Below are 16,377 nucleotides of genomic sequence, written 5' to 3'. Positions count from 1 at the left end.
AGGGAAAATTTCCTGACAATTAGAACAATTAATCAGTGGAATGATTTGCCTCCAGAAGTTGTGGGTGCAGTACTGTAGGCTACTTCAGCTGACTGCTAGTTGCAGTTCGGCAGTTCAAATCTCACTAGGCTCAAAGTTGACTCGGCCTTCCATCTTTCTGAGGTGGGTAAAATGAGGACCCAGATTGTTGGGGGCAATATGCGGACTCTGTAAACCGCTTAGAGAGGACTGTAAAAGCACTATGAAGCGGTCTGTGCTATTGCTATTTTAAAGAGAGATTGGACAACCATTTGAAATGGTATAGGGCAGTGATGGCGAACCCTTTTGGCACCGAGTGCCCAAACCGTAACACGCACACACTGGAACGCCGGAAACCTGAAGACCAGCTGGCTGGTGACCTTGCACACCGGCCAGCTGGTCTTTGGGTTTCCGGCGCTCCTGCACTTGCGAAGACAACCTGGAGCAGCTGGAACAGCATGTGTGCCCACAGAGAGGGCTCTGCGGGCCACCTCTGACACGCGTGCCATAGGTTCGCCATCACAAGTATAGGGTGTCCTGCTTGAACAGGGGATCTGATTAGAAGACCTCCAAGGTCTCTTCCAACTCTGTTATTTTCTTAAATCCTTTTTTTCTTTCAGTTTCTCTCCTCTTCCTCATCAATATATTTCTCAGACTTGTAATTTCCCTTTTCACAGAAAACGCCTGCATGTATGCTTATCAATCAGGATAGGAGAAAGCAATACTACTCAAAGCTCAGCAACACCCCTTCCCAAATTATGATTTGGGGTAATTAAAAAAAGGAAATATACCTAGGAAATATTGTCAGTTTAATGCAGCATCATTCATTATATGTTTTCATATCTTTTTATCTTTGCAAGCCGTCTTTACTTTAATCGTATCTCTTCATATACTGCCTTTTGTGCTTTAAGATACTGAGCTCTATCATGCCACCACAACTTAATTTTAAAAACTGTAAACTTAGTCTTGGGTTCACACAGTAAGCCCATGAGAATTAGAATATACTACCATCACAACTACATGCCTATTGAAATTCCATCACTTTCCTCATCCATGACATCACTGGGTTTGGAGCTACTTTAAAAGTATAGTCTCTAATGATCAAAATGTTGCCTTCTCAAATGTCCGTTGTACAAACAAACATTTATACAATATACTGTAGTTCAGTATAATTTAGAAACAGTTGGATTAAAGGCACCTGATTAATAGTTTCAGATTGTAGCATAAATATTACTGAGGAAATTGACTAATTCTAGGTATTAAATAAATGTTTCCTCTGTAGGCATACTATCATTAGATTATTTTAGCTAGCAACTCCAACACTGCAACTATTTCAGGTCACTTTTTCAAAATTGCTATCTGCATTTGTGCCAAATCAAAATACTCCTATCTTGTCCAAGGTGTAGTTTTGTCCTGGCTAATTTCTGACAAGCTAATCTAAGCAGGAGGCCACAAACTGTGTGTAAACTAAATTCTTTTCTAAAGATTTCAAGCGCAAAGCACAGCAGTGAAATATCATACATATTATAGGAAGCCAACTACACTGTCATGAAAGATCTATAACCACATCAATTCTATAAAAGGTATGGGTGAATACCATCTTCAAAACCAAGTCCAAAGACCTTTTCATTGTCTTGTATAATTACGGTACCTTACAATCTGATAGCTATAAAGCAATCTAAAAATATTAAAAGCCAGAAGTTCTTAAACTGTGGATCATGATGTACTGGGAAAGATGAGCAGGTTTAAGGGGGGAGGGAGGTGGGTACAATCTGGAGACAGGTTGCATCTGCAAAGTAGAATGTAGACCAGAATTTCTTACCTGGAGCAAGTCAACAGCAAACTTATCCAAATAAAAGCTCATAACAAGTTATGCCAGGATCCTAGCTTTGTGTTCATCCTAAATTTCATGGTTTAAACTTAGAAGCTGGAATCATTTTCTAACTTCCACTCTGCCTTGACAAGCCAGTTGTCTGATTGCAAAAGCAGGTCTCTGTGACGTGGGTGGCTACGCAAATATGAGCAATCAATCAATCAATCAATCAAACAAACAAAGGAGTTGGGGTGCAACCTTAAAAGGCCCCAGCTTTTTATGTTCAAATTTCCTAGTTAGTGCTGCAACGCTGGATCACCGTCAGAATGTGTCTTGCCAAGACTAAGCCTATAGGGAGAGTAATGACAGAGCTCCACCTTTGGGTGAACAAGTCTCATGGCATATACATACTCAGAATTTGCTCCTGCCCTGCACTGAGAATCTAGTGACAAATTCAGAATTTATAGCTGCAGTTATAAAGATTCCAAATGTGAAATGAAAAAAATAGGTGGCAGTCTGAAAAATAAAACCAAGATAAGCAAATTCATCTTTCCCACTTAAAAAAATGGCTTTAAATGTAATTATCTTATGGAAATATCTCCAAAGTAAGGATTTTGTACCATAAATCTGCAAGGTCCTATCACTGTTTTGTTTTATGTACAGATTAAAATTTGATTAGAGGTAGTCCTCGATTTATGACCACAATTAGGCCCATTATTTATGTTACTAAGTGAGACATTTAAGTGAGTTTTGCCCCATTTTACACCCTTTCTTGCCACAGGTGTTGTTTTAAGTTAGTAACACGGTTGTTAAGTGAATTTAGCTTCCCCACATGACCCCAGGACAACCTGGCAACTGCCAGAAATACATGCCAGTTGCCAAGTGCCTGAATTTTGATCATGTGACCATGACGATGCTGCAATGGTCATAAGTGTGAAAAAGAGTAATAAGTCAATTTTTTCAGTGCTGTTGTAACTTCAAATGGTCACTAAATGAACAGTTGTAAGTCAAGACTACCTGTATTAAAGTCAGTGGTATATTTTCTTTTTTTGCCAAACTTAACCTCAATGCAATCATTTGTTTCAGCCATTGGAGATGAAAGGTGGGGTAATTTTATCAATTTATTTAACAAATTAAAGCAAAATTTTAGAAATTATGCAAGACACCAAAATACTGATAAGGTCTGTATAATTACAAAAGTAACATATCTATGTGTATAGACTGGTTGTGAATAAATATTTGCTCTCTTTCAATTTTTTTTTTTTTTGAAGTTTTGTCTCTGAAGGTTATCAGACCTTCATGTGGGCCACAATGATGTACAATATAGTCTGACTTCAATGTTTGATTGATTTATTTCATAAAGAAAATAATCCAACAGACGATAACTCTAGTAATGTTATTTTTTCACTGAACTGTAGCTTTAATGTGTGAAGTGTTAAACACTTACCATCAAGCATTTTATTCATTAAGGATACTGTTGCTGGCATACACATAATTATTTCAAATTCAAAACAAAAAAGTGGAATTTAATTGGGTCAAAATTAGGTCATTATTTAAGAGAGCTTCTACAAAAATATCTGATCCATGCTGTGCAGCAATTTGTGAACTAAAAATGGTCTTAACAGTCCTTTGAGAGTGTCACTTAACTACATGCTTGTAGTTAATGTGCTCACACTGGTAATTTGTTTTCTAAAGCATATTCTGAATTTAGTTGGCCTTAAACAAAAGAAGGTATAAAACAAAAGAGTATGTGTGTAATAACTTCTGTATTTAATTTTTCCCTTACCGCTATTTTTAATGTATCTTCTGGGAATCCTTAGTACTTGTGAAATAATGCAATAATTCATAATACTTTTGCCCCATATTCAACCACCCTAATATATTATTTCTAGTAAGTCTTTTAATATCAGTTATGAAAAACATGAATGGGAAGAAAAACATGTTCTTCATGTCTGCTTGTGGGTTTCTTATTAGCATCCAGTTAACCACTGAACGCCAAAATGGTTTTTTTTTTTTTTAAATATATTACTAGTGGTTTTTTGCTAAAGAGGGAAACATAATAGCCAACAGCTGGAATATCACATACAATGCAGCATCCTGCTAAATATGATTTTTGTATGACTGTAAGCGGTCTAGAATCGCTTCAACGAGATGAGCAGCATAAAAGTTTTAATAATAAATTAAAAGTATAGCAACTTTTTGGAGTTAGAAATGCTAAGATATATGAAAAGCACAGAATAAAAATCAAAATCACCCCATTATGGTTTTTTTTAAAAAAGTCATTCAGAATCCTGTTGTTTAGAGCAAAAAATGTTACCAATCATCTATTACTACTTGGTTTGTAAACTGATACACATGTTTCTTCTAATGGGAGAGAGAAGAGATGCTGCTTTGACATACACAGCATTAACTGCTAATGGCCATTCCCTTCAGTAGATTAAAAAAACTACAGAATCGAAATCAGAGCATTGACAAAATAATTCTGAAAGAATGAGATTACATCTTGTTCAGAAATATTTTTTTTTAGTTCTGTAACACACAAATAATAAGCCCAAATAAACATTTTTTTCAACTGTTATCGTCTGGAAAATTACGGCATACTTAACTAAACTTAAAGTACCAAAACACAGAAGGCCCTTTACTTCGCATGGTGTCATGTCCTCCCCACAGCTCTCTTTGAAGGGCAATACAGGAAAGTTCCTTACTCAGAAAGACGACACCTTTGTGACTCTGGACTGTTCTGCCCCAGCTATGGACCCCAAAGAACGCAGCACACACGAAGTCCGTTCAAACCTTAGTTTACTAAATAAACCAGTTTTTTTACAACAACGGCTGTTAATTAACTGCATTAACAGCCGCCAAGAATTCAAAGAATAATACTGAAAGCTTACTGTGGTTGGCAGAATGCCCAGAAGCAATTTGCAGGAAGCTGATAAGATAAGCAAGACAAGACACAAAGGTATGTGAACGAAGTTGTTCCCTGCAAATTGATTCAGTCGGCATTCCTCCTTAAATAGGCTAAGGGAGTGGCCAATTAGCCCCAAGCCTTACTCTCGAGGAAACCTCCTCCTGAGGAGCCACTCCTGCCTTTTGGCAGCTCTGCGCATCAGTGCATCGAGAAGAGGCTCCTCCGCTTCATCCTCTTCACTTAAGGAGCTTCTGGAGGTTCTGAAGGCCCTGGCTGAATCCCCGCCTCTGGCACCACATCTTCTCCAGTCTCCTCATTGTCTGACTCGAGTGCCAGTTGCACAGGCTGCTGGCGCACCACACCAGCCTCCTCGCTGTTGGAATCAGCTACTAGCTGCACAGGCCGCTGACAGGCCACAACATGGACACACAGAAAACTACAGAGCATGTATTTCTCCAGTTTCTGCACTACAGAGATGTTCGTACACCACATCTCATTACGAATACATAAATATCCAAGGTGCACAAAACAATTTTATGTAGCCCTGTTGATTTCAGATACCAGCTCTACCACAACATATAGTGTTGCCAGGTTCTGTGCAACAGTGCTCAAAATTTGTCCAATGATGGTCTGTACCCGAGTCTCAACTTTATAAATTAGATTCGTGCTTTGTAACTTGATAGTGTTTCATAAAAACTGCAGTTTTTTTATGCTCCCCTACATCCATTTAATGTTCCTATCCCTTCTTTTAGATATTCATTTTTGTATATACTTTTAATGTGTGTGTTATATGTGTGTATATTAAATTTATGTATTAATTTTCTGTATGCACGTATGTATGTGTGTGTATAACATTTTTGTACACATGTATGTGTGTGTATGTATGTATATATTATTTTTTTAGTTTCATTCATGATCTATATTTTTTAGGCTCTTCATGCTTCTTTTTAGTTACTTACCACCCTCCTTATGTTGGTCTATGACTATAATAAAGATTTGATTTGATATGGCCTAACAACTGTTTTGTGTTTACAAAATTGCCACTTGTCTTTATACAGCAGCTATCCTCAATGGGTAACTAAATAGGCATTACGATAGTTGTCTAATACATTTGGAGAGGACAAGATGAAAAAGACTTTAGAACCATAATAGAGGGTATCTTAACTTATTTAGATATTAAAGAAATCCAAGGTAGTTATTAAGAACTATGACAAGGAGCATGGGCTTGAAAATGTATCCGGCTGGTCAACTTCAGATTAAATTGTTACTCTTGTACAGTGAAGCTCATATTTATGTTCAAAACATATTTTGATGTCTCTCTTTTGCAGCTCTAAGCATTCGCAGACACGGCTGCATTTCCAATATTTTACTGAATGCAAGACACACATTTCTATGGAATTCTTGTATAAGAACCTTCAGAATCAACCCTCACTTACAGGTCCAATGAGCAGGAAGTAGTAATTTTGTTTGCTGTTAACTTGTCAAACTGAAAAGGAACAATGTAATTAAATGGAAATCATTGCTTGATATTCTGTCTGTCTGAAAAGCCAGTTTAATCTTACTTCTCAAACAATCCTGATTCTATCCCATTCTGCTGAACTACATCTCCCACAGACTCATTTGTGAAATGACAGCAAAAGTAGTATTTGTGATAACTAGAATACTTTGTACAGATAAATATATATGATTTGCAAAGAAAACCCTTTTCCTTTAAATACTGTAAGTACCGAACAGCATGTTTCAGACACAAAACAGTGAAGGGGAAGATTTTTTTGTTGGGTAAGGAGGCTACAACTACTGCTTTGCAGAGAACTTTTTAGTTGGGAGGATTTAAATGCTTTTTCTCTTAGCCCAGATGATAGCAAAATAGTTATATTGAACTATTCTACATAATGTAGAGTGTAAATATTTTAGTATGTAACAAATTGCAAAATTGGTAATAAGGCAACCATGTGATAGCTAATAGGCTTGTCCATGATCTATTTTGCATCTTAGCTTTTCAGAAGATGAAGAAGAAATATCAAATATCAAGAGGGCAACAAGTGTACTGTTACAGATCAAAAATACCAAGAGACCATCTAATTATAATTATATCCCTTGAAGAGGCTGAAAATATAAACAAATGTTATGTATACAGCTTTAAAAAGGGTATGTAATGTACATTCTATACAATTGAACATATGGCTCATATCTCCACTGTGTATGTACCTAGTCTCAACCTGCCCTTAATTAAGAGGGGAAAATATATCTACTGAGATACTATGCAGAGCACACATCTATCTTTTTTTGTAATGACTTTTCACTTTTCTCTAGCATAGAACAAAGTTTTAGATAACATTTCAAGAGGCGTTAAGGCCGACAACATTTTCATAAATTTACAGGGCAGCTAGATATCCTTTAATCTCATTTCATAATTTCTTGTAATCATAAACATATTTTAAAAAATAAACATTCCCTGCGAAAAAACTTTGTATGGCTGCATAAAAGCTAAACTGGCAAGAATATTGTAGAAAGGATGTAAGGTTCAAGAAGTACTGACCATGCAAAAGATCCATTCAAAAGCATTGCAAGAACCTTTTTTGATGTAAGTAAGATGAGATTGTAAGAGAAATTAAAAATAACTTAGCTATTGCAGTGCTACTCAATTCTATTTATTAAACCTGGCAAGAAAGTATCTTCCAACATACAACCAGCCCAAAAAACATAAACAAATAAAAGACTATATAATGGTGAAAGTGAGTGGCACTGGAGAGATTCAGATTTAAGTCTATCTTTAACCACTGAAACTCTCTGGGATTTTCAGCCAGTCACTCTCAGCCCAATCTACCTCAGAGGGCTGTTTGGGGAAAATGGGAAGAAGCGCGCTATGTTTATCTTAAGCTCCTAAACCAAAGTGGGATATAATGCAAATACAGAGATAAGGTCCAAAATAGAAATGAATGAATAGCTCAGGCATCTTCATGAAAACATCAGTTTATAGATTAATGAAAACTTCACAAATATTGCAAAAATTACATGACTCAGAAACCAGTAGAACATCATAATCCCTTTATATAAGGCTATGTTATGATGACACTTGGAGCCTATTGATCATTTTGATTTTTATATATAAAAAGGAATAATACTTTGATCAGGAGGATGGAGTAAATGACTGCAACACAAGGAGCTTTTTAAAGCTGAAAAAGATAAATGGGAAAATGACAAGAGACTTACAGAAGTTGATAAATATTTCCTCCCTCTTAACTTTTTATGAATTAAGATGACTCAATGCATTAAGAATAAATCTAAACCTTATTCTTAGGGCACTGATTCATCTAACATTTGTACATATACCAAAGTTAAATGTGAAACCTGTAACTGAAATGTGAGGTAGATTGTCAATTTAAGTTGCTTAAAAATGAACTAAACGAGTTCTTAGAAAGCAATGCTGTAAATATCTATTAAACATGAAACCTATGCCTCTAAATACTTCCCATAGACAGCTATACTACAAGACAGCTGTTGCAGTGGTGTTCCGCTTATCAATTTTTATAGCGAACAGATTTATCCATTTCAAACTAGATCCTGGAAAAAAATAACATTTAATCAAAAATGCAGAATTTTTCTTCCTCTACTTTTTGATCTGTTCCTTGCATACCACGTAGCTAGGCAAACAACCAACTGTCCCGTGAAAAGCAGCTTCAGCATTCGGCATGACCTTTTAAGAATTACATAGAGCCAAATCTATTATAAGACGAGCAAACCAATGAAAACTCCAAGTTAGCATATAAAAGGCAAAACCAGTTAGTTCTATCAACTCTATTAGCTTTTGTTGTTACATTATGTATTTAATGTAATACAAAATTACATTAAATAACTCATAAATAAAATAACGTTAATAATGTTTAGAAATTTTGAAAAATGTAAATGTATGTTATTTGTCTGCAATAACTAACATAAATATATGTTAGTTATTTCAGACAAATACAAGGTTCCAATAATCTCCAGAAGTGCAAGTTTGTAATAATGTAGGGTTGCAAATTCAGGCCCACATAAGATTGTGCATATATGTATGTTTCACTGGTTGTCATATGAAGTGGGAAATATGTCTACATCAAACTCACCTTCCCTACAAAGTCGCATCGCTTCTCGGTTTTTACCATACTCCTTGAAATTTTCTTCTAAGGCTGCTCCTGTGAGGATGTAACAAACAAAATAAAAATGTTATAGAGTTCCTTTTAGAGTGTCATCTACATGGCAAATTATAGTCTGATTAAATCCAAAGCATTCAGTGCAATAATGATATAAAACGAATTTGTCTTTTGCGTGTCTCCCCATCTTACATAAAATGGTTTAAATTCATCTGATAGGAAAAAGTTCTTAAATACAAAAAGCATGTAATAGATGCTTTTGCAAGTATTATATAACAAACATAGATAACAAAGGATTTCATGTGGTCTAGAAGTCAAATACTAAAAGAAACATCTGTTACAAAAAGAATTTTATAAGAACTAAAAATCAACTTTCTGCATACAACTTTGCTTTGGAAACAGAAGAGAGACTTCTCTGCAGTGGCTCCTTAGCTTTGAAATGCTTTCCTTTGAATATGAATTAGAGTGACATCCCTAGCCATTCCAACACTAGGTTCAAACATATTCATTCAGGTATTTTAAAACTGATTAGTGTTATATGCTCTTTTTATCTATACACTGGTGAATGGCTATAAATGGCCTAAAAATGTTATTAGGCAATAATCATCATCTGGAAAGATGCTCTCTTTCAAAATTTGGCCCTGACTTTGATACAACCATGAAATCAAATCAACATCCTCCATTTATTTAACAAGTGGCAGATTCACCTCATAGCTCCACTGTTTTTATTCTCAAAAGGACAATTAGAATTCCTACTGTCAAACATCCTATCACAAACTTCCTCCTCAAATCCTATAAGCAACATAAATTTGAGGGGAAACAAGTTTATAAGGTGCATTTTCCCCAAACTTCTCAGGGTCAAACTAAATCTACCCTTCACTGAAGCCAAGATCAATGTGTGCTTATCTCAAAAACTGTCAATGCTGTAAAGTGTTAGAATCTGTAGGGTAGAAAAAGCTAAAGATGGAAGGACCAGCTCTGTAGGGCTCCTGAACGTTCACCAGCTTTCAATGGAAAATAGGCGTTTGATCAGTTGTCCCACATGCTGGCAGATTATTGTCAGCTATTGTCTTACCAATAGGTTTGCAGAGCAATTGTGGTATTGACGTTCCAGGTAATGCCTTCAACATGGACACGGGATGTGAGGCATAAAGAAAAGTTCCTAAATATATTGTCTATTTTAGCAGTACTTTCAACCTAGCAAGAGGCCTTGATTTCACAAGCTAAAGAGGTAGACATACCTCTTCGGTGCCAGAGTATACGAGACAATATGGCCAATTTGAAATGTTGCATGTTTTATGCAGGTTTGAGAAGAAAAGTTTTAGTTTCTTAATTCTCTTCCAAATAAAGTTTTGCAGGTTGTAGTTGCATTTTTGTTGTATGGCAAACTGCCTTATATTTCTTCCTCTTATATTCGCTGCTCAAAGATGCATGTGATAGATATTATGTATTACATCACAACTTTCTTTACTCCAGGTGGTCTGATAGTTTTGATAAATTTCTAAGTCTGAAAAAATAGCTCATTCAGTATTTGGATGTATTAATACTTTCCATATTTTAACTCGTATTCACAAGCATATCCAGAATAAAACATATCCAGAATATCATTTCTATCATAAGAATGATTTATAGGAGCACATTAACCTTCCTGCCCATATTTACATTATCTTGTCTCATCTCCTTTTCCCTTGTAGCTAAGGAACAGGTAGGACACTTTTGCTTCCACTTTTAGTTGTAGTTCTGAACCAGGAACTATAAGTTAACATTAATAAGCTTACCTAGAAATCACTTTGATTTATTTTAAATTTAACTTGGATGTTTTTAATTAGTTTGTTGCTTCACTGAATGTGGCAAAGTTAACAAAAGTAAAAACAGGAGGACTGTGTAAACCCAAAGGACTAAGCTTGTTGATACCAAATAACCCACAGTTAGCATAATGTTAAGCATAGCAAATGTAACATGAAAGTGGGAGAATCATTTGGTGGTCCAGTGCCATCAGTATGTTGATGAAACTTATCCTGGGCCACGCTCTGCTTTTGATGTCTTATTTTGGTGACTGAAGGCCATTCTGTTCTCTGGCTACTCCAGTGACGTATCTAGATATGGAAGCACTAAGTTCTGAAAGAGAAGGCCTGTGGAATTGGGGTCCTCCTGGACACAAGACTCTTATTTGAACAGCAGCTGGAGGCTATGACTGGGGCAGTTTTTGCTCAGCTTTGACTTGTGTGGCAACTGAGGCAAGACATCTTGCTACAGTAACATAGGGCCTCATTACTACTTAGATTACCACAAAGCACTCTACTTGGGACTGCCTTTAAGACCACTCAGATGTTTCATTTTCTCCAAAATGTAGCAGGTTGGGTACTATTTGGTACTTTCCGGGAGAAGTACAAACAGCTTTGGATCCTGTCCTGGCTTCCTATTGGCATTTGGTTGCCTTAAACTATTATTAATTGTTGTCATATTGTGAGATCAAGGAAATGTGTCTTCTTGGTCATGATTCCCAACCTCTGGAGAAGCATTTCCTCAGAAAGAAGGGCAGCATCCTCTCTCCTACGGTTCTGGAAATCACTTGAAACCTGGCTTTGGTTGAATGTATGTAATATACATTATAATATTACTGTATTCTGGGGAGCCCCGTTTTATTTGATTTGTATTGCTTTTAAGATTCTTTTAGGCTGGGCTTTCTGTGCGTGGTTTTATGTCTTTTCTGTTTTCATGGATATTTTTGGTTTTGTATGAGCGGCTATAACAAATTTAAATAAATAAAAATAACCAAATTTAAAGGGATAGTTGTATCCTATAAAGCTCTTTATATTTCATATCACATTATTTTCAGGAATGTGTTTCACTCATTAGGATCAGGCTGACCAATTTTATCTCACCCAGAAGCAGCTAATGATTTCCCACTTTCAGAAGACTATGGGGGAAGGGGAAGCTCAGGGGTCTGGAAGGCCTCCCACTAGAGTTTAAGTTTAGCTCAGCTCCAACTTTTAACTGCTATCAGAAGAAGTTGAAAATATCTGTTATTCGGATATTTTGTTTTAAAGATTATACTGTTTTAATACTGACCGTGGATATCTTTGGTTGTATATTTCTATAAAACCATTGAGAGTCCTGCAGAACGGTGATGGGCTATAGCTCTTATGACTAAATAAAATCATGTTCGCTAATGTTATATTAAATACTCTTGGAGTCTCATTACACTGATTTCTAAACAGAGGACAGGAACAGTTATAAGTCTTCTACTTCGTGTGATTTGAAGAAAGAGTACAATAGACTTCCAAAATCCACTGGAAACAAACTTGCATTATGGGATGTCATCATAACAGAAATAAAAACACCAAGAAACAGACAATTGCTCTCCTGCTTGCCATGATAAATGAGTTGCGGGACTTACCTGAGATCTAGCGTTATCATTTTCTTTTTAAGTGAACACCTCAAGAACAGAAAATGCCCTTATATTTAAATATAAAATCTTCTTCCAGTGAAGCTGAACTCCTGTTGCTTTCATACAAAAAAAAAAAAAAAAAAATCCCTCCATGCTGTTTTCCTGGCAGGAACGTGAAGATGAATTACCATTGTCTTCTTCCAGGACTTTTTCAAAATAAATACATGAATCCCAAACTACCCGAGAGCTCTGGGATTTCCTGGTGGTCTCCCATCCCTGAGGTGATCAATCGAGCACACGTTTTTTGTTTTATAATTTTATGATCACCCAAGGTCAGCTAGGCACTGCCACCTGCCTGGGCAAGATTTCCCCGAGTGACCTACCTATGTATAAACCTATGGATAGAGACAGGGTAGTGCGTGGTGGAGTAAGAGGCATAAACAGGACCTTCTTGGCTAACTCTCCCTCCCTGCCTTCCTTTAGGGGTCCCCCACCCCACCTCTTACTCTGGGACAGATTCTCAGACAATTCCGGCAGAAGAGCGTTAGGCAACCAGCTGTATTAACCCTTTCGCTGCCGGCCGGACCCCTCCCCTCTCCCCTCCCCCACGAAAGAAGGGACTCCCGCTCGCTCGCTCGCTTGCTCACCATCGTTCCCGTGAAGTTTAGCAGCATCGACCCAATGGCTCCAGGGCTGCCCCAGCATTGCCTCCGGGCTAGGTAAGGACCTGCGCTCCCCGACGGTCGCCATTGCTGCGCTGGTGGCGGTGGCTGTACTGGCGGGGATGGTGGTGGTGGTGGCGGGGCCGAGGCCGCTCTCGCCGCTGCCTCCTCCGTGCCGGGGCCGCCGCTGCTGCCTGCTGGCCGCCGCCGCTCTGCGTTGCTCCCCTCTGACGTCAGCCACGGCCCGCGCCGACATTCTTTCCGCTGCTACAATGTAACGAGAAAAGTCATCAGGCTTCTTTAAGGTGGCACCGCCGCTTAAGGAAGTTCCCAAAGAATCGCCCGCTCGCCGAGCTCCGAATCTGGGGCTGCCGCTACGGGCACCGCGCCGGGAATAACAACGCGAGGCCTCGCATCGCCTTTGTTTCCCATTAATCTCTCCGACAAGCCGGATGAACTGTCGGCCCCGGGTTGGCTTCTCAGCTCGGGAAGGGCACCAGCATTTTTTTTTTCTTTTTTCCTTTCTCCTCCTCCCCGCGGCGCGCTAAAGAAAGGGAGGCAAGGCGATCGACGCTAAGGCGGCCGTCGGCATCGGAGATCCCGACTCGGCAGCCCCCCAGGAAAAGTGCTTGTCGGGAACCCGCCGTCCAAATTCAAGGCGGAGGCGTCCCCAGACGGCCATCCGGGAGCCAACAGCCCAACTCAAGCGTCTCTCTTCGCCCTCTCCCACATCGCACTTCGCGCAGCCCCGAAGTCGCGAAACTCCACAGCGAAAGGAAGTTGTTTATTTTAGGCGTCTCGCAAAGTCCGGGAGCATCACAACTGCGCCCGCCTCTTTCCTTTCCTTTCGCAGCGACAGGGTCTTAAAGGGACAAGAGAGGAACCACCTCGGGCTTCCTCCACCCACCCCCCTCCACCCCGCAGCCCAGGAAGTCCGGGCGGCGATCGCCCCTCCTCGCAACGTCCGATGGTTTCGTTTTACGAAGAAGTCGCTCCCATTTTTTTTTTTTTTTAAATCATCTCTTGACACACACATTGAACCCACGCCCTTGGTTGCGCGAATAGTCTTGGTTCGTTTCAGGGCTACCTTAACGCAAGACGCCTCCCTCCCACCTTAAAAGTTTTCACGTCAAGCACAGGAACGGAGGCTGAATAGGAAACAAGCAGGAAACTAACCTCATCTATGCAACTCATCTCCCGCCCCCCCCCCACCGTCGCCCCCCCCCCCCACGCACTCGCGGACACCTTCCTTCCACTAATGTCATCGACGATCTTGCCTTAAAAGGTCTCATTTAATATTTAAATCGCTTCGCATCGATCCGCCAATAAGAAAAAAGTTAGGCTCCTGCTTGCTTGCTAAAGTCACCGAGGGTTGGTTTTTTTTTTTTTTTTTTTTTACATCTGTCAAAATCAGGAGCGAAGAACAGGCTTGACAAATCCGGCGCCTGGGTTAAAAGGCAGCAGCAAAAGCAACAAAAAATTGTGTTTTTTTTAATCCCCCCCCACTCCCTAGTAAAAGCTTTAAAGATGACTAGGAAGAATTATTACCCGCTTGCCCCCTCGCTGCGGGAAGTTCTTAATAGGAAAATGAAATCTGACGACATTTTTGGGTACAATTTGTCAGATGTACCGTATTTAAGAAGTTTTGCTGTTTTTCTACTTCAGAGTAGACGGATTTTGTAAATACATTTTACTTTATATAAGATGGCGGTTTGTTAAACTGGGAGTCCCAAAGGTGCTTTTTTTCAAGAGGCAATTGGACTTTCTGGGTTTTTTTTTTGAAGATGTTTCGCTTCTCATCCAAGAAGCTTCTCCAGCTCTGACTGGATGATGGGAAAGGGACCATCCAGTCAGAGCTGAAGAAGCTTCTTGAATGAGAAGCGAAAGGTCTTCAAAGAAAAACCAGAAAGTCCAATTACCTCTTGAGAAAAAAGCACTTTGGGGACAACCATGACCTGGATGACAGAGAATCTCCATAGATCTTAAACTGGCAGGCTTCACAATAACTGCACTTATCTTTTTTAAACTGTATTTTGTTCCAGTAGATTAAATGAAGTGATTCCTTAAACACTTACAAAAGAAGTCAAAGCATATATATTTCCCTCACTTGACAGATAGATTATGAGAAATTAATTTCAACACCTTCTGTGGAGCTGTAAGAAATCCATGGTGCATCTCAAAGAACAAGTTTGATTGGCATTTCTACAAACATTTCTTCTAGAAATGGAATGGGACTCAATTGCCTGTTTATTATTCCTCGGCAGTTAACTATTCCTGATATTATTCCTAATATCAGGAATCAAAATTGTACCAAAAACTGGGGGGAAAAGTCGGACAAGACTGCCCTAAAATGTATTTCTATTTTCAGATGTTAATATCCAGTTGCTAATCTGCTGCTCAGGCTGATCCCGATTTCAGATTTACTCAAAAATAAAGTCCATTGAATCCAATGAAAGATATCACTTATTCCAATGATTAGTTACTGAGAAACAAATAGTTTATGCGGCATTCGACGGTTGTACCAGGAATGCATTTTAAATGAACAGAAATCAAAATAGAATATTTCCATATGTCTTACTTTGTCTCAAAAATTGTTAGTAGTTTCTAATAACAGTGACTAGACGATAAAATGGGCAAGATTGTAAAGATAGCAAATTGGCATTTTATTTCCACTAGAAGTTAACAGGCTTTAAATGATACTCAAAGCAATCTTAAGAGAAAATTGAAAGCATTCAAGTATAATTGAATGAACTGACAATTTAAAAATAAAGTTTAAGGAACAAAAAAAGATGGTTTATACAATCTGAAGAGAAACCCTAGCAGCTACTACCTAAGTATTGTGAGATAGACATAGAGGGATTTTTGCCTAGGTATTTAAAATATGCTTAAGATACATCAAAATATCACAAGACTTGAATCATTATAAGATTCAATTTAAATAAATTAATGTTTTGGAGTATATGGACACTAGTCTATAACAAGCATAAATTCAAAGGATGGATTTTATATTATTCAAACTTTTAAGAATGTTTGAGGGCTATCTTAAGGGCCTAAACACAAAAAAATGTGATATTATTCAAAATAGATTATCTCAATTAGAAAGATTTAATTCTAATTTATACATTATAACCAGTTAATAAATGCAGATTGAAATAGATTTCATGCAGTAAGCATATAAATTCTTGCTCATATGACACTTGCATAAGGCAGCTTGTTACATGGATTCCCTGCACAACATTATGAATCTCTATGTACTATCATATGTTCAGAAATTCTAGCTGATAAACACAATCCACACCACAGATAATTCTACACAATAAAGTCAATGTGTAACCAACCACTGTGTAGAGCAGCATTCATATTTATGTCCAATTTAAGTTACAATATTTTGCCATTTATGTGGATTCAAATATTTGGAATTAAGTTACTGCATACATGAACTATCCTTTCAGATA

The 16,377-nt window shown here is 38.1% G+C and overlaps 1 protein-coding gene across 1 annotated transcript in view; it reads right to left on the bottom strand.

The window, feature by feature from the left end:
- ATXN7 (ataxin 7) overlaps positions 1–13,867 on the bottom strand; it is a 74,415-nt gene extending 60,548 nt beyond the window's left edge. Inside the window, 5 exon segments of the mRNA XM_070936841.1 lie at positions 8,843–8,911; positions 12,908–13,018; positions 13,021–13,065; positions 13,068–13,118; positions 13,121–13,867. Coding sequence (XP_070792942.1) covers positions 8,843–8,911; positions 12,908–13,018; positions 13,021–13,065; positions 13,068–13,118; positions 13,121–13,178 — 334 coding nt within the window. The 5' untranslated portion in view covers positions 13,179–13,867.
- Between the last annotated feature and the right edge of the window lie 2,510 nt (positions 13,868–16,377).

The sequence above is a fragment of the Pituophis catenifer genome, unplaced genomic scaffold (assembly GCF_029215685.1).
Source record: "Pituophis catenifer annectens isolate HBS135680 unplaced genomic scaffold, rPitCat1.0.hap2 SCAF_2, whole genome shotgun sequence".
Lineage (NCBI taxonomy): Eukaryota > Metazoa > Chordata > Lepidosauria > Squamata > Colubridae > Pituophis > Pituophis catenifer.
Note: the sequence above shows the minus strand (reverse complement) of the source record. Positions and strands in the feature narration are given on the sequence as shown.